The sequence below is a fragment of the Nannospalax galili genome, unplaced genomic scaffold, assembly GCF_000622305.1.
Source record: "Nannospalax galili isolate Female #2095 unplaced genomic scaffold, S.galili_v1.0 scaffold308, whole genome shotgun sequence".
Classification (NCBI taxonomy): Eukaryota; Metazoa; Chordata; class Mammalia; order Rodentia; family Spalacidae; genus Nannospalax; species Nannospalax galili.
The window spans coordinates 811,110-835,868 of NW_008359214.1; the positions used below are offsets into that span (position 1 = coordinate 811,110).

The 24,759-nt window shown below is 37.2% G+C and overlaps 1 protein-coding gene across 3 annotated transcripts in view; it reads left to right on the top strand.

The window, feature by feature from the left end:
- The window catches only part of Diaph3 (diaphanous related formin 3), a 545,702-nt gene that overhangs the window by 276,762 nt on the left and 244,181 nt on the right, over nt 1–24,759 (top strand). For all 3 annotated transcript variants that reach the window (XM_008822916.2, XM_008822917.2, XM_029558567.1), the window contains one exon: nt 958–1,059. In XM_008822916.2, the coding sequence (XP_008821138.1) occupies nt 958–1,059 (102 nt within the window). The remainder of the gene's footprint in view (nt 1–957; nt 1,060–24,759) is intronic.

A 24,759-nucleotide genomic window follows, 5' to 3' on the forward strand; every position in this document is an offset into this window, starting at 1 on the left:
TATGCTTGACTTAAGTTTATTGTGGATTTAGAATTGTAAGCATCCAACACTCCTTTTTTCCCCCTTAACTTGAATGTTAGTACACTAACTAGTCCTATTGGTTAGTTATTATATTTTGATACATAGGTTATGTATAAGCTTTGTCCATGGGCTTGCTTATTTATTTGTGTCAGCATAGCACAGTTGCCCAAATTCTACATATTCCCCTCGTCTTTCTTAAGTGGGATGCATCCCAAAGGGACTGGAACAGCCAAGAGAACCTATGGATTCTAGGCTCTAATTGATAGAAGTGAAGGAGCTTTTCAGCCTTGGGCACTGATATTCCTACAGGGTCTCTTCACATGCATCTTATCATCCTCTGTCTCCGCTGCTTGTATAAATTTCTTCCACATTAGAGATGTTGCTTTGTCCTCATTTAAAAGATATCTTTGGTTTTTATTATTAAAATGTAATCTTTTAGTTCAATATTGCAACACTGCATTAAAATTCCCTTGGTTTCTTTTTTTATTCTTTCCCTTACTTTTGGTATCAACATGAGGATTTTTTTATCCTGGAGTTAAGTACTGAAATGTGTTTGGTTTTGCCTGAGATTTCTGACAATCAATTCCCTAAAGCTGAAATGTAATGGATCATATTTATCCAGGTGAAAAAGCTGTTCCTTTGGTATAAGTTGAATTTCTTTCTTTCAATTATAAGCTAATCAAATAAATATTCAGCAGTGCTTGACTTAAATATATAACAACTCTGGGAGAGCAGAAAATAAAATTGTTTCCAAGTTGAGTAGCCTGTTGCTTCAGGCTTAGTATAAGGGAAGTTTTCTGGGAGGAAAAAAAAGAAAAAGAAAAGAAAAAACAAGATTAATTTCTTCACTGGTTTAGTTTCTAGTTTAATGATCATTTTTTTCTGAGAATTGAGAGATGTGTAATGAAGCTATTTGCACTTGGTTTTAATTTTCAGAACTTAATAAAGCATCTTCCTGATCAAGAGCAGTTGAATTCATTGTCTCAGTTCAAGAGTGACTATAACAACTTATGTGAACCTGAGCAGTTTGCTGTTACGGTAAGTGCTACATGTCCATGGTAACTTTTTTGAGGGGCATTTTATGCTATGCAAAACAAGAGAAAGAAAATAAAAAGCTTTTCAATATCATCTTGCTTTTTTGTACATAAGAATATTTGTGACAAATTGTCTCGATTTAAAATAATTTATTGAAACCTAGGACTAAGGGAGCTTTTGAAAGTATTTATGTATTTTTTCCGTATTCTCTATATTATGTCAAAATGTAAAATGAAAACTATACTCTGAATGAATGCAATATATTTGTGATTTATTTCTAGAACTCTGCATTCCAACATATAGCAAAAGTAGCTTTAATTTCTCATTTTAATCACTCACTTGACTTTGTCTTGTTTTGACTCTATGATTACAAATACAGGGTTTTTTGATTTTGGCAATGAGAATGAGAAATTAATTCATTTCAATAATGCCATCAAGCCCCTTGATAATGATCTTGTTCTACCTTAATATTTGTGGTCTATAGAACTAGAAAGACTTGTTAATCCTATATGTTACCCATATTGAAGCTCAAAAGTAAGATTTTTCTTTTAAATCAAATGTTTCTAACCGCTGCTCTTTTCTACTTTCATGAAGTCATCCTTTCAGATGCGTTTCAATACTTACCATAGTCATACTTTTTTTCCTCCACTGCTACATTGTTTCTTTTCTTTTTTAATTTTAAAGTCCTACTTTATTTTATGTATAGCAATACAAATTTTGTATTAATAACACTAATATGATTTGATTGTTTTCTAAATGAGTCAACACAGAGAGGCATTCAGTGACAAGTCATATCTAAATTCCACTGTACTAATGGTCAATGAGATTCAAAAGAAAGCCCGACCTTTGCAATTACTATCTCAAAGAAATAACAATGTTGAATTCTTTAGAATACAGCTATGGTTCATAATAATACTTTAGTGATTTACAAAAAAAAGAATAATTTTTTGCTTGCATTTTATATTCCACTTACCAGTCTGTGGGATATAATGTAGTTATATTTGATATATTGTTGACAATTTAGGATGGCTAATTTTTGTGCCTATCTGATCTCCGTATTTGTCATGGTCCTGGGTTTTGCACTTAATTAAAGTTCTTTCTGTAACTTCTTCCATGGCCAGCACATCACTTCCCTGCCTGTAAAGTCTGTCTGTGAACTTCACACAGGGCACAGAGGCCAAGCAGCAAGGCTTTTCCCCGTTTTCACTGTCTTGGCATTTTTCGATTCTGAAACCCTTTAACTTATTAGAAAAAATCTCAAGTACTATTTTTTAAATTTTTAAAATTTTATTTTATGTGTATGTGTGTATTGCCTGCATGCAGGTAAGTACACCCGTGTCATGCAGTACCCGCGGAGGAAAGAAGAGGCTGTTGGATCCCCTGGGACTGGAGTTACAGAAAGTTGTTAGCTGCTATGCGGGTGCTGGGATTCAAACCCAGGTCTTCTGCAAGAACAACCAGTGTTCTTAACCGCTGTGCCATCTCTCCAGTACCTTAAGTACTTAAAAAAAATTTTTTTTAACGTATATGAGTGTATTGCCTGAGTGTGTGTAAGTGCACCCATGTTATGCACTGCCCATGGAGTCAAAAGAGGATGTGGGATCCCCTGGAACTGGAGTTACAAATAAGTGTTAGCTCCATGTGAGTGCTGGGAATTGAACCTGGGTCCTCGGCAAGAGCACCCAATGCTCTTAACCTCTGAGCCATCTCTCCATCCCTAGTACTTTAAACTTTTTAAAAATTATTTCTATTTATTTATTTTTCAGTGTTTTCTTTTAATTTTATTTTTTGTTGATTTTTCTGAGTGTGTGTTTGTGTTTGCACATTCGTCTCGAATCTCTATATATCTGATTATTACTAGTCACAGTCAGTTACTTTTCACCCAATGCTCTTAACCTCTGAGCCATCTCTCCATCCCTAGTACTTTAAACTTTTTAAAAATTATTTCTATTTATTTATTTTTCAGTGTTTTCTTTTAATTTTATTTTTTGTTGATTTTTCTGAGTGTGTGTTTGTGTTTGCACATTCGTCTCGAATCTCTATATATCTGATTATTACTAGTCACAGTCAGTTACTTTTTTTAGATCCACCTGAGCATAGACATAAAATAATTGGGGAGATTTCAATGGTAATGTGTTTCATCTCTACTAATTAACATGGAGCAAATTTTTATGCTTCTCCTCAAATACAACTCATTTTTTTATTTGTTGATTTTTTTTGTGTATTTCATACAGATCATCCCAAACAATCTTATTCATTAGTATACCCACCTCCCAAATGGCACCCTCACATAGCCTCCCCCCCCCTACTGGAGCCCATATACTCTGTCATCCCTGCTACTGTTCACTGTGCTGTCGGTGTCCCCAGCCATTCCCCAGTGCTTTTCCATCTTCTGAGTCTAGTCATCCTATTTAGAGTTCCTTGTTTTAGGAAGGTCAGCTGTTCCTCATCAGGGAGCAATCAGTTGCCAATATTCCTTTATATAAGTTTGGGGTCTACTGTTAATTTTCCCAGTTCAATGCTAAATGGGCTTGGGAGGAGCCCCTGGCTTTTTATTTTATTTTAGAAAACAGTTCCATCTATGTGAAGGTAAGTCAAAGGTCTTGCTCGACAGTGGCTGTCTTCACTTGGAAGCATGTAGGAAATGTTTCCTCTGTGTTGACCCTCCTCTTTGTAGACTGGATACTGGTTCAGATCCATCTGATGGGGTCTCCATGGCCTCTCCTTGATCAAGAGGACAGGTGACTCACCACAGTTACAGGACATTTTGAGATATATTCATAGTCCTCTGGAACTTAGTTGACCTTGGAGGGCAAGGAGCAAAATCTGTCCTTTAAGTCCCTCTGACCAGATTAGCATAGGCCTCAAAGTATGGCTTTTAAACATCCAAGAAGTTTAGTTCCGCCAGTCTGATACTTCTAATTACTGTGTGCTATCTTGATAAAGCTTGGGCAAAAACCAAATGTTCTCAGATAAACCTTGACTAGATATATATTTTATTCCTTGAACTAGTTGTATGTATAATTTGTCTATAGATAGTTGGACTAATGTGGTTCCCTCTTGTTTTTAAAACTAGCTAGGCATTACTTATCTCTCTCACTCTCTAATCCTTTCACCATGTTTTCCCCATTTAAAGTGTCCCCATGTTCCCCGTTTCTCCTTTAATTATACCCTTCTGCTATGGTCCCACCTCTCTTGAGCTCCTTCTTTCCCTTTATCCCCAAGTTTCCTTGTATAACCCTCCCTCACCCTCCCATTTAAATAACCCCATTTTTATCCATATCTCCCTTAGTAACACCTGTTTCCTACTGCTCCCCCCCCCCTCCTCAGGTTCTTCCTTTTCCTTTACCTCCCTGGTTTCTTTTCATTGTCCTGGTTCCTGTAGTTATATCTGGATACATACTCAACAAGGATTTGGTACTAAGACCCACATACAAGAGAGAACATATGTTGTTTGTTTTTCTGAGTCTGTGTTACTTCACTTAGCATAACAGTTTCTATTTCCATCCATTTACCTGCAAATTTCATGATTTCATCTTCCTTTTTTGCTGAGTAGAATTCCATCGTATAAATGTACCACATTTTCATTATCCACTTGTCAGTTGAGGGACATTGAGGTTGCTTCTATATCTTAGCTATTGTGAAAAGAGCAGCGAGCAACATGGATGTACAGGTGTCTCTGCAGTAAGATGAGCTCTTTGGGTATATTCCAAGGAGTGGTATAACTGGGTCAAATGGTAGGTTCATTTTTAGTTTTTCAAGGGTTCTCCCCACTGGTTGCCATAGGGGTTCAACAAGTTTGCAATTCCACCAGCAGTGGATTAGCATTTCCCTTTCCCTACATCCTCTCCAAAATTTGGTATCATTTGTTCTCTTGATCTTAGTCTGCCTGACTAGGGTAAGATGAAATCCTAAAGTGGTTTTAATTTGCATTTCCCTAATTACTAATGATGTTGACAACCTTTAAAATGCTTCTTAGCCATCTTTATTTTTCCTTTTGAGAACTCTGTTCAGCTCCTTAGCTCATCTTTTAATTAGGTTACTTCCTTTCTTGATTCTTTGTTTTTTGAGTTCTTTATATATTCTGGATGTTAAATCTCTGTCAGATGTGTTGCTAGTGAAGATTTTCTCCCACTCTGTGGTTTTTCTCTTCACTTCCTTGGTTGCTTCTTTTGATATACAGAAGCCTTTTAATTTAATGAGGTCCCATTTGTTGATTCTTGACCTTGTTTCCTGAGCAATTGATGTCTGATTTAGAAAATCTTTCCCTACACTTTTATCTTGTAGGTTACTGCCAATGTTTTCTTCGAACAGTTTCAGAGATTCAGGCTTCACATTGAGGTCTCTGATCTACTTGTGCAATATGAAAGATAGGGGTTTAGTTTCATTCTTCTACAGATAGAGATCCAGTTTTGCAGCACCATTTTTCTGAACATGCTGTATTTCCTCCAGTGAATATTCTTGGCTCCTTTCTCAAATACCAGGTGCCTGAAGTTGCATGTACTCATATTTTGGTCTTCAGTTTTGTTCCGTTGATCTACAGATCTATTTTTGTGCCAGTGCCATGTTTGTTTTTATGACTATAGCTCTGTAATACAGTTTAAAATCTAGTATCATAATTCCCCCTCCCCCCAAAGCCTTGTTCTTAGTGCTAAGGGTTGCTTTGGCTATACGAGGTCTTTTGGGCTTCCATATGAATCTGAGGATGGTTTTTTCCAGTCTGTGAAGAATGTCATGGGGATTTTGATTGGCATTGCATTGATTCTATAAATGCCTTTTGGTAGAATGGTCATTTCACAATATTAATTCTTCCAATCCATGAGCATGGGAGGTCCTTCCATCTTATGGTGTCTTCCTCAGTCTCTTTCTTAAAGATTTAAAATTTTCCTTGTAGAGCTCTTTAATGTCTTTGGCCAGATCTATCCCAAGATACTTTATTTTCTTTGATCTATTGTGAAAGGGAGCGTTTCCATCTACTCTTTCTCTGATTCCTTGTTATTGGTATATAGAAAGGCCACAGACTTTTGTGGATTAAATTTGTAACCTGCCACTTTACTGAACATATTAATCATTTCTAGGAGTTTTTTGGTGTCTCTTAGGTATAATGTCATATCATCTAAAAAAAAGTATAATTTGATCTCTTGTTTTCCAATTATTACTCCTTTAATTTCTTCCTCTTGTCTTACTGCTCTAGAAAGAGTTTCAAGCAGTATGTTCAAAAGGAGTGGAAGTAGTGGACAGCCTTGTTGGGTTCCGGATTTTAATGGGAATGGTTCCAGTTTTTCTTTGTTAACAGGGGTATTGGCTATGGGTTTGTCGTATATAGCTTTAATTATATTGAGGTATGTTCCATCCAGTCCAATTCTCTCTAGGACTTTGAACATACATCCATGTTGAATTTTGTCAAAGGTCTTCTCTGCATCTATTGAGATGACCATGTGCTTCTTGTCTTTGAGTCCTTTTATATGGTTTATGATGTTTATTGACTTACGTATTTTGAACCATCCCTGCATATCTGGAATAAAGATGACTTGATCATAGTGGATGATCTTTTTGAAGTATGTCAGTATGTGGTTTGCCAATATTTTGTTGAGAATTTCATAAGGTATATGGGGTATAGTTTTCTTTTGGGGGGTTGTATCTTTACCTGGTTTTGGTATTAGAGCGATGTTGGCTTCGTAGAATGAATTTGGAAGTTCTCCCTCCATTTCTGTGTTTTTGAAGAAATTAAGTAGTGTTGGATGTAGGTCTTCTTTAAATGTTTGATAGAATTCTGCTATAAATCCATCTGGTCCTAGGCTCTTTTTAGTGGGGAGGTTTTTGCTTTGTGTTTCAATTTCCTTATGTGTTATGGGTTTGTTTAAGCTGTTGATGTCTTCTTGGTTTAGTTTTGGAGGTTCTCATGCTTTTAGATACTGTCCATTTATGTTAGGTTTTCAATTTAATAGCTTGTATATTTTAAATTATTGCCTTATAATGTTCTGGATCTTTTTAGTGTCTGTTGTGATGTTTCTCCTTTCATCTCTGATTTTGTTGATTTGGAGGTGCTCTTTCTTTCTTTTGGTTAACTGGGTCTGTGAGTCTTGTTTATCTTTTCAAAGAACCAGCTCTTGGATTTATTGATTCTTTGTATTGTTTTCTTTTTTTCTATTTCATTAATTTCTGCTCTGATTTTTGTTATTTTTTTTTTCTTGTCTTGGATTTGGGTTTCATTTGTTGCTTTTGAAGTATTTGAGTTGCTGTGTTAAGTCATTGATTTGTGTTCTTTCTGATTTTTTAATGTATGCACTTAGAGCTATAACCTTCCCTGTAAGGACTGCTTTCAATGTGTCTCAGAGGTTTTATTGTGTTGTATTGTCCTTTTCATTTAGTTCCAGGAATACTTTTATATCTTTCTTAATTCCTCCTTTAACCCATTCATCATTCAGGAATGCCTTTTTTAATTTCCATGTATTCATGTAATTACTAGATTTTCTTCTGGTGTTGATTTTAAGCTTTATTGCATTGTGGTCTGATAGAATGTATGGAATCATTTCAATCTTTTTTACATTTGCTGAAGCTTGATTTGTGCCCCAGTATGTGGTCAATTTTGGAGAAAGTTCCTTGGGGCACTGAATAGAAAGTATATTCTTTGATGCTTTGGTGGAATATTCAGTAGAAGTCTGTTAGGTCCATTTGTTAATTCTCTGTCCTGTTGATCTCTCTAATGGAGACAATGGGGTATTGAAGTCCTCTAGTATTAATGAGTTGGGATTAATCTGGGCCTTAAAGTCCTGTAGTACTTACTTGGGTACAGCAGAGTTTAGTGAATATATGTTCATGATTTTAATATTTTCATGGTGAATTGTTCCTTTGATGAAGTAGTCCTCTATATCTCTTCTGATTAGTTTTAACTGGAAGTTTATTTTGTCAGATATTAGAATTGCAACTCCTACTTTTTTCTTAGTTTGGAATGTTTATTTCCATCACTCTATCTTATGGTAGTGCTTGTCCTTGAAAGTGAGATGGGTTTGTTGGAAACAACAAAAAAGATGGGATTTGTTTCTTAATCCATTCAACAAGTGTGTGTGTTTGATTGGAGAGTTCAGTCCATTACTGTTTAAATTTATTAATGTAAGGTGTGTATTCATTACTATTGTTTTGATTTCTGTTTACATTCTTGATTTGACTTTGTGTTTCCCCACTTATACCTTCATTAAGTTTCTTTTCTTTCTGTTACCTCTTGGGTATAGTCGTTCCTTTCTTCAACTCTTTTTATTGCTTTAAGAACTCTCTAAAGGGCTGGTTTTGTGGACATGAATTCTTTCAGCCTATACATCATTGAAGATTGTTCTTTCCCCTTTGACTATAATAGACATTTTGGCTGGCTAAAATAATCTGGGTAGGCATCTGTGCTCATTTAGAACTGAGAATACTTTGTTCCAGGCTCTTCTGACTTTCATAACTTGCACTGAAAAGTCAGCTGTAATTTTGATGTGTTTTCCTTTATATGTGAGTTGCTTTTCTTTTGTAGCTTTCAGTATTCTCTCTTTGTTCTGTACTTTTAGTGTTTTTACTATGATGTGCTGAAGAGAGTTTCTGTTCTGGTCCTGTCTATGTAGTTTTCTATGTGCTTCTTGTGTTTGTACGGGCCTGTCTTTCTTTAATTTTGTGAGATTTTCTTCTACAGTCCTGTTGAAGATGTGGTAAATACCGTTAATCTGAGATTCTTCTCCTTCCCCTATGCCTATGATGTATGAGTTCAGTCTTTTTATGGTATTACACAATTGCTGCATATTCCATTTTGTGTTTTCTTAAATTTTTTATAATCTTTTCTTGAGTGGTCTAATTGGTCCACTTTATTCCCCAGTCTTCATATTCTGTTTTACATTTCATTGATCGTATTGGTGAGGTTTTCTCACCTTTCTAATTGGCTTATTGAGTGTTTCAATTCCTTCTTCATTTCAGCCTGAGTATTCATCAATATTTCCAACTCTTTCCTGAATTCATTTAGAGACTATCCCTATCTTCTTTCCATTCTTTGATTTCTTTGTGTGAACTTTAAATTCACTGGATTATTTTATCATGTTTTTAATTGTTAATTTGAATTCCATGTCCTTTGTTATCTCTAGGAGGTTCTCATTGTAGTCCTCTATAGGACTGTTTGTCCTTGGTGGGGATATATTATTTGTTTTTTTCATGTTTTTTTTTTTGTTTTGTTTTTTGTTTTTTGTTTTTTGCTTTGACATGTGGATTTCTTTCATAGTTTCTGATTTTTTTATAGTCTGATTCTTGTATAAGATTCAAGTCTTCCTTTGTTGAGTTTAGGTCTGCTTCTATTTGTAATCTTCATGTGCCTTTTGGTTTTCTTCTTGGGCATGCAAAGCTGGTTGTTCTAGGCTTCAGGTTCTCTCCTTTGATTTTATATTGGAGGGGCCAATATAAACTCCTGCTGCTCAGGAGTTCTGACAGAGACCCAAGTCAGATTGGAATGAGATGCTCTCAGGCTTTCTTCTAAGGTCTGGATCCTTCTAGTCAGCAGGTACTGTACAATTTGCGAGGACTGCTTAGTAGAGGTAAGATTCAGGACTCTCAAGAATCCAGGTTGAGCGTCGGACAGCCAGGGATGAAGGCTGGTATGCAAAGGCAAGGTTGGGGAGGGAACTGGCTTTGAGGGCTTCAGGGGACTAGAGTGCGGAATTGGGTTGGTCTGGGTGCAAAGAATCAGGTAGCAGTGGGGAGTCTGGGCCTTGAGGGTAGTCCAGAGGTCTGGGGTACCAAGAGATGAAATGGGCCAGTGCCAGTGCTAGGAGTAGAGATGGGGTAGGGATGCTGGGAGGGTGAATGACGTCGTGGGAGTCAAGGTGCAGTGGGCTGTGTCAAACTTATCCAGGAAAGATGCTGGCCTCAGGAAGTTGGTGGTGGCATGGCCAGGGATTAGGGCTGGTCTTGGGTATACAAAGGTGAGGTGGGGGAGGGAAAAGGCTTTTGAGGGCTCCAGTGGACTAGACTAAGGAATTGGGTTGTTCTCTTTGCAGAGGGTCAGGAAGAAGTGGAGAGTCCTGGCCAAGTTTGTAATCCTGATGTGTGGGCTGCCAAGAGAAGAAATGAGTCAGTGCCCATGCTAGGAGTAGAGAGGGGTTGGGTGGGGGCAGGAACAGGCTTTGAGGGCACCAGGGGACTAGACTGAGGAATTGAGTTGGTCTGGTTGCAGAGGATCAGGAAGCAGTGGAGAGTCCTGGCCAAGAGGGTAGTCCAGAGGTCTGGGGTGCCAAGAGAAGAAATGGGCCAGTGCCCATGTTAGAAGGAGAGAAGGGGTCTAGGAGCTGGGAGGGTGAATAAGGCTGTGGGAGGTCAATGTGTAGTGGGCGGAGTCTAACTTACTTAGGAAGGATGCTGGCCTCAGGAAGTTGGGGGTGGGATGGCCAGGGATGAGGGCTGGTCTCAGATATGCAAAGGTGAGATGGGGGAAGGAAAAGGCTTTGAGGGCTGCAGGGGACAAGACTGAGGAATTGGGTTGGTCTGGGTGCAAAGGATCAGGAAACATCTGGGACTCTGGGCCTAGGGGATAGTCCAGAGGTCTAGGGTGCCAATGCACTACTGCCCACGCTAGGAGGCTCTTACTTTTATTTTATGGGTATGAATCTATTGCCTGTATGTAAGTGCACTCGTGTTGTACAATGCCCATGGAAGTTAGAAGGTGTTGGATTCCCCTGAAAGTGGAGTTCTGGGTGGTTGTTAATTGCCATGTGGAGCAGAAAATCAAACCTGTGTCCTCTGCAAGAGCAGCCAGTAGTTTCAATCAATGAGACCTCTCTCCAGCCTCACTTTTAAACTTTTTTTTAATCCTGAGATTTCTTCCTTCTACCTTTCCCTTCATATTTCCTTATTTGCTTTATTTTATATTACGTATTTAGCTTCCTTTCATTTGATCCCTGTCTGGTACTCCACTTAGTGTATTTCAAAAAGGGACTAGATGGATAAGCAAAAGTTTCTATCAAAACTTGCCCTGCATAGTGTTGAATTTTGCCCGTCTCTTTTACTCTTAAAATAATATATACAATTCAATTACAAATATAAAAAGTTACATTGCATTTTATTTATTTGTATGAGTACACTCATGTTCATGGCATGTTCATGTAAGCATGACACCGTCCATGTTTGGAAGACAATTTACCAGAATCTGTTCTCTCCTTTCACCATATATGTCCCTGGCATTGAACTAGGTCAGACTTGGTCGCAAGAACCTTTACCCATTGAGCCATATCACTAACCCTGAAAATATTTCTTACACACATTAAATCTAACCATGCAAGGTTATATGAAAATGTCTACTTAACAAATAACTTTTATGTTGCATATCATCTTAAAACAATTTAAACCCATTACTGATTTGTAGTTATTTACAGATGACCTAGCTCAAAAGTGTGATTTTGTTTGTTTAAAATATTGAATTTATTCTGTCTTTTGAGAACCTAGAATTTACAATCAAAGAGCTATGATTTACAAAATGTACACTTTTATAATGGCTAGAAAATTAAAACATATATTCTAACATACCAACATAAGGTTATAGTTTTGATTTTTAGGTAGATTCAATCTTTCAGGGTGTATATGTTAGTTACTTTTCTCATTGCTCTAACAACGTTCTTGAGAACAAGAAGGGTTTGTTTGGCTCTTGGGGATTTCTGCCATGGTGAAGAACTTAGGGCAGTTGAAGCATGAAGCACCTGGCCATTCACACTGCATCCTTAATCAGGAAGCAGAGATTGGGAGGGAGAAGGGGAGACCACAGGCCATGAAATAATGCTGTCCACATTTAGGGTATGGCTTACAGCTTCAGTTAAACCAGTTCAGAAACTCCTTCTCAGTGACAAGTTCAAAGGTTCATTTTTTAGGTGAGTCTAGAGCCTATCAAGTTGGCAAGTTGTATAATAACAAGTATATCAACACAGACTCAACCAGGAATTTACATATTCTATGCTTGGTCATACCTGTGTGCAGATGGCTTATGACAGTGGAAGCTTGTGCTGCTGAAAGCATTTCGTATTGATGCTGTTAAAAGTGCTGCTGCCTGTCCTGTCATTTGGATTAAGGCCTATTATGTAAAGTTGGTGTCCGGAGATGACCCTCCATACAAGTTCATCCTCCAGGGTTTAGTCTGCCTATCTAGAGTCTCTCCCTTCAAGATCAGCTCTTCCTCACCCACCAGTAATCAGCTACCAATAATTCTTAGACTAAGATTGGTGCTTGCTGTTCATTTCTACAGTTCTGTGCTGGATTTTTGTCTGCCTAAGTTTACATGGGTCTTGTGCATGCTGACAACCATTGCACTAGGTTTGTATGAGAAGGGTTCTAGGTGCCTGTAGGACCATTTCCATATGGTCATGCACCACCTCCCTGGCTCTTACAATCTTTCTACCCCCTCTTCTGCAGTGGTCTCTGAGCCCTGGGTGGGTGGACCTCAATATAGGAGTCCTGTTCAAGGACCCACACTCTGCCGACTTTTATTCTCTGCGTTTTGGCCTTTTATGGCCTTTAATGATCCTGGCCCTCTGTTGCATGAAGAAACTTCATTGAAGAGAATTGAAAGATGCATTCATGTTCTGTTCATCCCTTGTTCTATGTTCCATGAATCTTAGGTATAGATGTTGCATTGTAGATGTGCCACTTAAGCTTGGGCAATCACAGAGACTCTCTGTGTGTGACCAGTATTGTAACTCCGTAATAATCTTTGACTGTTGAAGAAGAAGCTACTTTGATGGATGGTGACTGGGATACTTGAAGCCCACTCAATGGGAGATAACTCATGTCTGGTACTGTAAACTTAGCCAAATACACATAGCTGGAGAGGTCAAATCCCAAGACAAATGCTATTTCTTGCTATGTTATTAACATCTTTAAGGTAGCTATTTCAGTGGAAAAGAATAAAGAAATGAAATGTATTTATTTTTCTTTGTCTTTTATTATTTCTAGCCTAACTCCCTGTCATCAGAGTTCTCTCTGGGTCTCTTGCGCTATCAGGCAAACCATATAACATATCTTTATGTACAGTTATTATTATCGTGGGGAGGAGGGGAGTGGCTTACAAAGAAACAAACACCCACTGCCTAGCTCCAGCTCAGCTCTGTGCTGCCCAGCTCTGTGCTGCAACTCAGAGCCAGCCATACCAGATTGCTCCTGCAGCACACCCTTAGTCACCACCTCAGAGGCCAGTGATCTTGTTTCTGTTCTTGAGTACCAGGTGTTTCTGTTCTTGAGTTATGCCTGGCTGCCGTGTATTCCTGGTAGCTCCCGGGTTCCGTCCCAAGATGGCGCCACAAGCCCCTCCTTCCCCAGCTAACTCTTCACATTCAACTCTCACCAGCAGGCCCAGCCCCTTGGAGGAACCAGGACCCTTGAGGAACACACTCCCCTTCTCAAGTTCCTCTCTACACCCCACCACTCTTGCTGCACCCCTTCATCCCCTCCCCAGTGGAAAGGAAGCCTCTTTAAAATTCCAGAATCCTTTATATTTAATATATATATATATATATATATATGGCAAATTACGCAAGACAGTATATGTAAAACAGATGGATATTTTCTGTTCTTTCTGAATTAAAAGCTCAGTTTTAATTTTGCTGACTCATTAAGAAGAAATGAGTTTACATTTTATTAATATTAAATCAATGATAGTTTATTGATTTTAGGAAACTGACTATAAATTCTGTTTATTTCTTTAAGAGTCCCATAATACTGGATTTTATTTTCAGAGTAACCATTTCTTTTGGAATTATGTTTATATCTGAAATAGTTGGCTTATGTAAACTGTAGATTTCTATAGGACTTTTACCTTGCCTTAAAAACACAATTACTTTTTAATGTAGTTTAAAGTATTGCATTTTACTTGAAAACTCATTTCAGGTCAGAACTAAGAAATTAATCAATAGTGATATAACCTTAGCCACCCCCCCAAAAAAAAGAACCAGTTCTTGATTTTTCACTGTTTCTTTTTTAAATTGATTTATTTTTACACCCACTTCCCAGATAGCACCCTCCCATAGCCTCCCTCCCCCAACTAGAGCCCTTGTTCTCTGATATCCCTGCTACTGTCTGTTTCTTTGGGTTTTTAACGTAGATAAATTCACTCTTAGTTGTGTTTCTTTTCTTGGTTCAATAGACTGATGATGTAATGTGTGATTTCTACCATTTTCATTCCTCCCTCTCCCTCTTCCTCCTTTCCTTCCTTTCTGCTTTCTGCTTTTTGAGATAGAGTCCCAATACTTAGTCTTGACTAGCTTGAAATTTGCTTTGTATTCTGTGTGTCCTAGATCTTGTCCCAACTTTTCTGCCTGTACTTCACAAGTTCCTTGGTTATAGGACTCCCAGCTAACATTTTCACATAAATCAGTATAAAATTAATTGGTCATACAAATTAAATAAAAATAAAAATCTGATAAAATTCATTCTGTTTAAATGCACATCTAAACTTCGAAGTTGTTTACATTATATAATGAACTCTCATTTTTCCACAAGAATTATGTAAAAATAAACAAGATGAAGGTCTTAGTGAAAATTGGTTTGCAATGTCATTTTTGATCGAAAGGTATGTGCAAAATTAATATAGCCAGTTACCAGTGTCATTGAAAGACAAATTATATTGTACCAAAAATATATCTAGATTTTTCTCTTATCTATTACAACTTTCTAGAGCGTGGTATACTAACTGACTATTAGAAATGTATTCTCAGTCTTTTGGCTAAACTCAAGTGTCATATCAGTTGTTTTGGTGGTTTGAATTCAATGTCCCCTATAGGTATTTGAACACTTGGTCAATTCATGAAATTCATCGCCAAGTCCCATTTCGAGTTTTTCTGTCTGTTTCCTGTTCCTGCTTGAAGGCTGAGCTTTTGGCTGTCTGTTCTGACTGCTTGCTGCCTTGCCTCCAGGCCATGGCAGATTCTTGGAACTGTAAGCCAAATAAACCCTTCCCTCTATAAGTTACCTTGGTCTTGGTGGTTTATCACAGCAACAAAAACGTAACTAAGTAATATAGCTGTTTATCTGAGGTTTCTAGCAATTCACATCTTAAGATACTTTCCCAGACCAATTCCCTCTGTGGCACTTATGAATGGACATAGATAACACAACTCCTAAAATGTTCTACAGTTTACCATCTGCATATGTTGTGCAGTAGTGAAATGTGGTAGTAGGTGGTACAATAGCTTTTAGAAAAAAAATGATTTTTGGTGACGCTTGATCTTGAACTCAGAGCATCACCCTAAACATGCACAAATCATTGAACTGTACTCCTGATTCTTAACTTTTTAAAGATTTAATTTTCAGTAAAGTTTTTTTTTAACAGATACATGTAAGTGTATATATTTATATGGTATAATACATACTGATTAAATCTGGGTACTGAATATATCTTTTACCAGCTTCTCCTTTCATTTTTATGTAGAAATAGCACCTGGAATCTTCTAGCGGATTTTTTCGGGGAGAGGGGTACTTTTTGGCTTTTTGAGACAGAGTCACCTTGTGGCCCCAGTCCCACCTGACCTGGAATTCTACACGTAGACCACGCTGTCCTTGATCTCATAGAGATCAGCTTACTTCTGACTCTTAAGTGGTGGGATTAAAGGCATGCACAACCACGTCCAGCTCTTCTAGATAGTTTTGAACTACAGCATTAAAATCCAGTGTTACGAATTTGGGTTCTAGAGCTTACTAGTATTTCTTTTACTAGTTTTTGTAGATGATCATATTTGTGTTGATTTTTTTTTTTTTTTAGCAGATACTGGTATGTGAAAAATACTACTTCAAATAATCTGAGCTTGCTCTCCTTAAATGCTAGGGAATGAAGGGTTCTGAGGAAATGATAATTTAGAAGAGTCTCTGAGAAGTGGCTGATCTTGTGTCTTATTGAATTTGTCTATTATTAGTAAGAATAATTTCCATGATGTTTTTGTTAGCTTAGATTCTGGCAGAGACACTGAATATTACTTGCTTTACTTACTTTGAAATATTCTGTTCCATGGATAGTCTAAGACAAAAAATTTTCTATAAGAAATTAGTTTCTGATTTGGATGCAATAGTGTCCCATTTTATTCATCTTGTTTTCTATTCACTGATTAAGAAATCAAAACATATTTCCTAGAAAATTTCAATAATGGGATCACTTGTCTATTTCCTCTTAGATTTCCTCTATTTCCTCTTAGATTTCTACCCTCCTTCATCCATAAACTCAAAACATTGCCTAAGCACTAAAATGTGGTTTTCATTGGGTACAGCCTGACTTGAGTTGTCAGAGTACATTTCTTATATTTGCAGGGTTTCTTTGATCAATAAACCATTAGGTAAAATCACTGTGTTCCCAGTAGCATGGTTTTAACTATGTGAAATGATTTATGTAAATATTCAACAGGATCAGAAGATTAACTGAAGTTTGGAAAGTGGCCTAAAAATTTGCATTTGAAGCTTGGTATACTAAACTTCCTTTGATTAAATTTCTGTATTTTTGAGTATTTATCTCCATATTTTCTAATTCTGCTAATCTCCCTGTTTTTCAAAGGAATCAAACATTATAGGAAGATTTAATCACACAAATGTCCTATTTGTGTACTGTATTTTGATCTGCTACCATTTGGTGTCACTGTAGGGCAGGGCTTTTAAACTTAGTGCAGGAGAGGCAACTTTTATAATTTTTTTTATTGTAAAGAATGTTATGTAAAGTTCATGCATATCTCGCTGTATTAAATGCTGTCTTAAAATAGGCCATGATATTTGTGTTGAAAAGTAATCAAATAACATATCAATATTGAATGCAATGGGAATGTTCCCTGATTGTCCCTTCCCAGCCCATTTTATGCTAATTGTCGCCAGAACATTGGGCTTCTTGTTCTATTACTTTGCATTTTCTATGTCTGACTCTTCATAGGTACATTTTCAAAAGTACTTTCATCTGAAACTTTTTTTTACCATGTATTTTGAGATTTTTTTTCATACTAGACTATTGTTAAACTCTTTCATAGAATTTCATATCCCATATTATGACTTTTCCTTTAATTATTCACCTCATGAAGGATAGCTATTTGCCATCACCTAGCATTCCTTAAAAAATGAATCTGCAAGTATCTTTGTATTTTCGTTTTAAAGATAGTATATCACAGGAGTTAGCACTGTCGTTCAGCTTTAAATCCTAGCTGTTCCTCTCACTGACTTTGACTTTGAATAGTTAGTTGTTCTTATCTCCACTTTTTATAGAATGAGACACTGTGAGCTTCTAATTGCTTCTGTAACAAATTACCCTAATCCAAGCAGCCATAAAACTTAAAAAAAGTATATTACCTCACAACTTTGGATGCAGATAAGAATTCAGAGTGGGATACCTGTGCTATATTCCTATTGAGGAAGGGATCTAGGTCCTTTTTAGCTTGTAGAAGTAATGGGCCCACATTCTTTGGCCCATTCTTTGGTGTCACTCTTAACTTTTGCTTCTGTCATCATTAGTCCTTTTACCCTCCTGTTTCCCTGTTCCAACTTTGTGATAATGTTGAATGTTGGATCTGCAAGAATATCACATTTGTCTTTTTTTTTTTTTTGCTACATAAGGTAACATATTCAAATGTTTTGGCAATTAAGATACAGAAATCTTTGGAGGGCTATTATTCCATATATCACAGAGACAGTAATAGGTCTACCTCCATTACATTGTTCTGCTTATTAAGTAAATTCTCTAGAGTGCCTCGATTGTAGGCATGTGTCACCATGCCTAGATGACAGTTTTTATTTTGATATTGTCCCATGAATTAACCTTCTAGGAGGTATGCAATTGTACATTTCTATGAACTATATATGTGGGGACTATTTTTCTTGCACAAAGACCCATACTTAATGTTATTTTCCTTTATTTTTGGAGGCCATTGTATTTCATGGTTATTAATGAGATTAAAGCAGTTATTAAATGTGTATTGAGTGTATTGTATTAGAATTGACTGGTGGTATCATTTGATAATTTTCCTATGTATTGCATTTCCGTGTAGTTTTGAGAACCACCTTATGTAACATTATATTATTTCTTTGTAAATATTTGCAGGTTTCTCAGTACCTTCCCTAATCTCCTTTTTTTTTTTTTATTTATGATGTCTTCTGTGTCTTTGATTTTTGATGGAAATTGTGCTGGGTGTGTGACCTACCCTATAATCCCAACACTTGTGAAGCCGAGGGAGGAGGGTTTGGCACCTATTTGAGGCCATCCTGCACTACATAAGCAAATACTAGACAGCCTGGTCTATGTTACAAGATCCTGTTTATAAATGAATGAAGGAGTGGGTGGATGAATGAATAAATAAGTAAATAAACACAAGTAAATAAATCAAAGTGAATTGTAATATAGAATAGGCATGTATAATATGAAGACACAATGGGCCCTGTGTATGTAATAGGAGCATAGGAGATAGTTATTGGTTGGTAGTTCTTTAGTTAGTGTGGAGAGTCCTGTAAAACTATAGAACAGAAAAGTGAAATGCCACTGAATATCTTCACTGATTCTCGAAATTCCTTCACAATGATGTCTAAAATGCCTGTGTTGGCAGTACGTCTTTATAAATGTCTCATTGAGGTGTAATTGATAGATCTTAAATGACATATATTTAACATATAGAATTTTAGTAATTTGGTCATAGCCAATTCCAGTCTTGATAGTGGACATACAAGTACCCTGGCTTGTTTCCTCAGGCTTCTCTATATCCTCTACTTTATGTTGTATTATGTCCTTATAGGAAATTGGTCCTGCCATTCTTTGCCAGCTTAGATCTTAACTTTTTCTCTGTGACGTCTTCACCAAATAATCTGTCACCCTCTGAAACTACCACAGCTGGGATTGTCAGTAAGTTTTCCTTTCCTTTCTGTATCCTTTGAGACATTTTCCTTGGAAAATGTCCCTTATCACTTCTATTTCTTAACACAAAATTCGGTGTCTTTCCTCTTTGTACTGTAGTACCTGGTGCAGGTTTCTAAATGTGTCTTGTTACACTGGATTCTAAGTGTTAATTCACAAGCCGGAGTCTTCGGTTCTGCTCTGCACACTGTTAGGTCGTTGTGTATGATCTTTATATGGTACAATTTCTAGCACATACTGAACAATTGATATTGATTAAATGAAGCCATGCAGTTGAGAGGAGCTGAACAGAAAATGTGATACAATATAGCAGAAACAACAAAATCCAAACAACATATTTGGAAAGATTTTTGTTGTTATCCCCATTATTGTGTGTTTTGTGTGTGTGAGGGTGAGTGCATTCCACAGTGCCACACATGCCAAGTCAAAGGACAACTTTGTAGAGCTGATTCTCTCCTCCTACCTTTACTTGGGTTCCAGTGATTGAATTCAGGTCACTAGACCTGTAAGGCAAGTACCTTTACCTGCTGAGCCATCTTGCCAGCCTCAAACAAGTCTTCTTTATTCTCACTTTAATGAAGGTTATTGTTGAAATAATCATTTTATTGAACAACACTAGATAATGATGTGCAGTATTCTATTGTACTCTTAAAATGCTAAAGTGGACTTTTTCTTGACCTTTCTTTAACTGAGAAGGCCATGCCCTTTCAGTAGGTAAATATACATGATAAAACACTTCTTTTGATATTTCATTTTTAATTTATTATTTATATGTATGAATGTATTACCTGAATGTATATAAATGCACCTGTGTTGTATAATGCCCATGGAGGTCAGAAAAGGGTGTCAGATCCCCTGGAACTGCAGTTACAGACGATTGTTAACTGCCATGTGGGTGCTGGGAGTAGAACCTGGGTCCTCTGCAAGAACAGCCTGTGCTCTTAACCATTGAGCCATCTCTTTAACCCCAATTCACATTTCTTAGTTGTTCCCACACATAGCAGTTTGGAGTTCCATGTTGACACAACTCATAAAAAAGCCAGAGATCTTTTTCCTTACTTATTTGAGTATGTAGTATGTTGTCCGAAGTAATGCATGAGAAATGTTATAAATCAGGTATACTGACATTCACAGAAAATTGTAGGTTGGTGGGGTTGTTGTTGTTCTTGTTGTTGTTCTTATTTGTTTGCTTTAGTATTGTTCTGTTTTTAAAGACAGGGTCTCCCTGTAGCCCCAGCTTGCCTGGAATTCACTATGTAGACCAAACTGGTCATGCTGTCACAGAGATCTGCCTGTATCTGTCCCGAGTGCTGAGACTAAAGGTGTGTGCTGGGGAGGTTGTTTTTATATTAAGTTCAACTTAATATTAATTTCACTGCTTATAGATTGAGTATATTTATGAGTTTACTGATAATTTGGTCTCTCATTAGATAATTCTGAAGAAATATCTCTAGGTCTTAACTTGTCCTTTGGCATAGTTCTCACTCTTTGAACATTAGAAGGGCTTGAATTTCAAGCCTGATGTGATTAGACCTTGAGATTATGTTGGTAGCTGCCCTACTGTCTTGTTATTGTTTATATGAATACTTTGTCTTCTTGATTAAGCAATGTTTAATCTCTTGCTCAATTATATGGGAAATATTCATTGAATACCTATTGTGTTCTACACATAGCTCTACATTCTTAACTTCTGAAGTAAGCATATTACTTAATTGTTGTTTTCTCTATGTTTTGGTTGGGATCAATAACGTAAATAGAAATGTGTTAAAGTGTTATCAGTCAGTAATAAATGTTCAACAGGAAGTTGTGGAATAAAAGTATGTGTCCCAGTATGGTTATGAAGCCTTGATAAAGGGGTAATGGATGAGCAGAAGCATGTTATAGATAGAGGCAACTACAGACACCATGGTCTTGACGGATAAGTGTTAGGTTTGGTAATGTGTTGGTACATAACATGGTTCTTGTTCAAAAGAGAGTAAGAATTAGTTTACTCTGTGTATATATGAGTGACAGTGGTCCAGGAATGCAGATTCCCGTTACCATGTTCCACTGTGTAAGAGGTTACAGAAACTTCTATAATAAGTCACAGAAGGAATGACATAAATCAGTTCACTCACCAAATAAATTGGTGAAGATATCAGGCAGGCAGGTTGTAACAATATGGGAAATGTATACTTTCAAATGTTACAATATTCTTAGCTTTATAGTTGAAGGAAGCTAGTCATTTGCCAAGTTTAACAATACATTTAAAAAGTTTTACTTAGTAGTCACAGTAGTCTTAAGTTAGATACAGAAGTTTGTAGTGAATGGCTATTTAAGGGACAAAGATGACCTAAGATAATTTAGCTGTAAAACTGCAAAATTCTCCCAGTGATCATGAAGTTGTAGTCAGTAGTTTGTTTGTAGGTTTTCAACATAAGTAGGGCTTCTTTAGAAAACTTCAGTTCTTAGGAGGCAGTGGCTAGGGGTGAGGTGCAGTAACAGGAGCTACCATAGAGACAGCAACAGTCCTTTCAGTCATAATGTGAGGTGGGTGTATTGTACTACAAGAAAGCTGTTACAGGGTTGTCAACAAAGCATTGAAATTGTGAGATCAGTTCTTTCTGAGTGTCCCCCTGGCAGGTGAGTAGGGAAACAGATTGTGGGGAAGGGAGGATAATTATAGAGGAAAGGCACTAACATTAGATTAAGATGTTATGTTCTTGATCTTATTGCTAAGATGTGAATGAGTGGTGGCTCTGAAAGCCATGTCACTAGCTAGAAGTGGTCAGATCATGGCTAGTTTTAAGATTAGGAGGCTAGGATTTCTACTTACTAAATTTGGCAAGTAAGAAAAAGCAGGCTTGTTCAAAGGCTATGGGAATGTGCAGAGAGAAGGCCGAGAGTTCCCAATCTATCAATGATGAAAAGCTTATACAAGCAGCATTTTCTTGGAGTGAAGATCACTTGAAAATGTTTGTAACCTAATTGGACAGGTGATGTATTCATGTATGATGTAAAATAGGAGTTCAGAGTGAAGGTATAAATTTTGGAGGCAGTAACATACAGGTGACATTTAAATAGTTGGGGCCAGATGTGATCACTGAGGGAGAGGATAAAAGTGTAACTCAGAGGCAGTGAAGGGCCAGACAAAATATGCAAACCTTTCTGTTTTTCCTATCTTCTCTCTGAGGATAGCTTATCAGCAGCAAAGTTCTGTTTGTTTTTGCTGCTGGTTACCACCTCTCTGAGGAAAATGAAGTTCCCGATAGAGGGAATTGTGCAGGGTGATTTATAATATGACACTATTGCACTTTGTTTCAAAAATTAAGCTTGAATTGGGGTGCCAGGGCTGTTTGGCATCCGAAGTGTGTAAGTCATTAGTGACTTTTGCACAGAAAATACCAGTCACAAGGAGCTCTGTCTGTGGAAAGAAACAACATAAAAATGCTTTCACCTGAAGACTGCAGCCATTTTACCTGACAACACAGCTATTTCTAATACATAACCATAATAAATATATAGTGTCTATATTATAAACTAAGATAAAATTAAAACGCCAAAGTGTGCAGGCATATCACTTGATAAAATTTCATTTAATCAAAGGATTGAGTTCATTTAGTTTATATATACATCAAAATAATAATATCAAATCCTGCCTTTAAGTGGAAAAATCACTTACATAATATCAATTGTGTTCTCTCTCGAGTGGGAGGAAAATGGCTTTGAGCTCTGAATGGGTTCTCTTGTGAGCTTTTGTTACCCAGGTTCCCTTGAAATTAGTAGAATGTCAGTTGAATTAAATAACGCTGCAATTCTTTAATTTATTAGAACTAATAAAAACACAGCATGTCCCAAATAATATGCCATTTCATTGAGTTGCCAACACTAGTGAGTTTTTCCGAAAGTTTAAAATTTTAACTGTGACATATTAATTTTTCCCTTTTTTGGTTGCAAAAGTATAAAATCTTGGTTGCATTATGTGTCATATGTATGCTACATGTACAAAAGAAATTGATAACATTGAGAAATAATTATCTCAATTTTTCTTGAACATTGAATGATTGTATTTGTGTGTGTGTGTGTGTGTGTGTGTGTGTGTGTGTGTGTGTGTGTATGTACATGCCTGTACCCCTGGGAATATAAGAAGAGAGTATTGAATTCCCTGGAACTGCAGTTGTGAGCCACCTGGAGTGGGTTCTTGGGAACTGAACTCAGTCCTCTGGAAGAGCAGTAAATGGTCTTAACTGCAGAGCAATCACTCCAGCCCTGGAAGACAGTAGCGCAAGAGCCACTGACTAGGTCTGAGAGTGTTCTGTATGACCCTGCAGTGGCTTTCCATTTCAGAAGGAGATTGTAAGTCCTTGCAGTGGTCTGCCTACAAGACTTTACATTACCTCTCCCCACCTGATGATTCCTGGCTCACTGTCTCCCACTGGCCTTTGGTAACTCAACTTTAGCTACCCAGCTTCTGTACTGGTTTTCAGACACACCAATTGCATTTTTTGGGTGTGATTCTTAAAAGTTTCCATCCCACTTTTATTATTCCTACTTGTTGGCCCTTGTTTCCTCCAGTTTTGGAGTTTGCTCCTATTCCCTTCTTTCCTCGCTCCATAGATCAAGTTGTGCAGGTGTTCTCTGAGAGCCATCTTTGAGATTCCTTTCCCAGGTGCCAGAGCACTTCTTTTCACTTTCCCTGGTATATTTTTCTCCTCAGTACCCATCATTTTCTCTTTTTTTATATTATGCTCTTTTACCTTATTATCCCTTCCTAATGTTGTTCATGATGGTAAGAATCTTCAGGCATCACTAGTGAATTTCTGTTGTCTTGAACAATGCCTAGTATCTAGTTAGCATCCAATAATGCCTGTTAAATAGATACATTTTCCCAAGAACATTTATGCTTCTTTTTAAATATTGAAAAAACTATTGTACTCTTAGCTGACTAAGGCTTGCCAGGCAACCTTCCATGTTCCTAGCATTGAATCTGGGTTAAAATAGCTTTGTCTTTGTTTCTCTTTCCAACTTTCCTTCCATACATGCATATAAAGTGTTTTAATCAAATCCATGCCCACTCCCTCCCCTCCAACACCTTCCATATTTCCCCATCACTTTTCTCTTTTTCTTTTCTTTTTTTTCTTTCATTTGTTTTTATAGGGCTTTTGGCTACTCTAATGTTCCCCCCTCTGAAGAGGTAACCCTAAAGTCTTTTAAGGATTACATACAAGCTCCAAAATACTTATGACATTTTGGGCCTTTGGAACACAGTATGTTGCTAAAGAGGTCCAAGGACATTTTGACTTTTAGCCAATAAACTGGCTACTTTTCTTTGCGGTCTTTTTACCCTAACTTGCTACCCAATTCCTACCTCTTATTCTTATCAAGCCATCCTCTGAAGGGGGTACCCAAATTGCCAATAGGGAATCGGGATGCAGACCACTCTGGCTTCTTCCATGCTGAACGGGGATGCAGGGTGAGGCAACTGGAGTACCCCTTCAGTGGGTCTATCTAAAAGACTCCCAAATTGCATAACTCTTATCTCAAAGGGGAAAAGAATGTCCTTGAGCCCTGAATAGGAGATGTAAAGGAGAAGTAAAGGCAAGAGTAATTAGCATTACAGGTTCTAGACAGGGAACTAGAAAAAAGTCAAATGGCAATTTTCAAATGTTCATATGAGAGTCCTTTTGAATTTCTTGACAAGGGCTTCCAAAAGCATCCCTCTATTGGGTTCCTCCTTATATAGCTGGTTCTCTCCGTTAGCTACAGGTGGGCACTACAGTATTGGTGACCAAGATTTGAAGTCTTACATCTGAGCAGCACTTTCTGGTTGGGAACAAAATCATCAATGAGAAATAATTGTT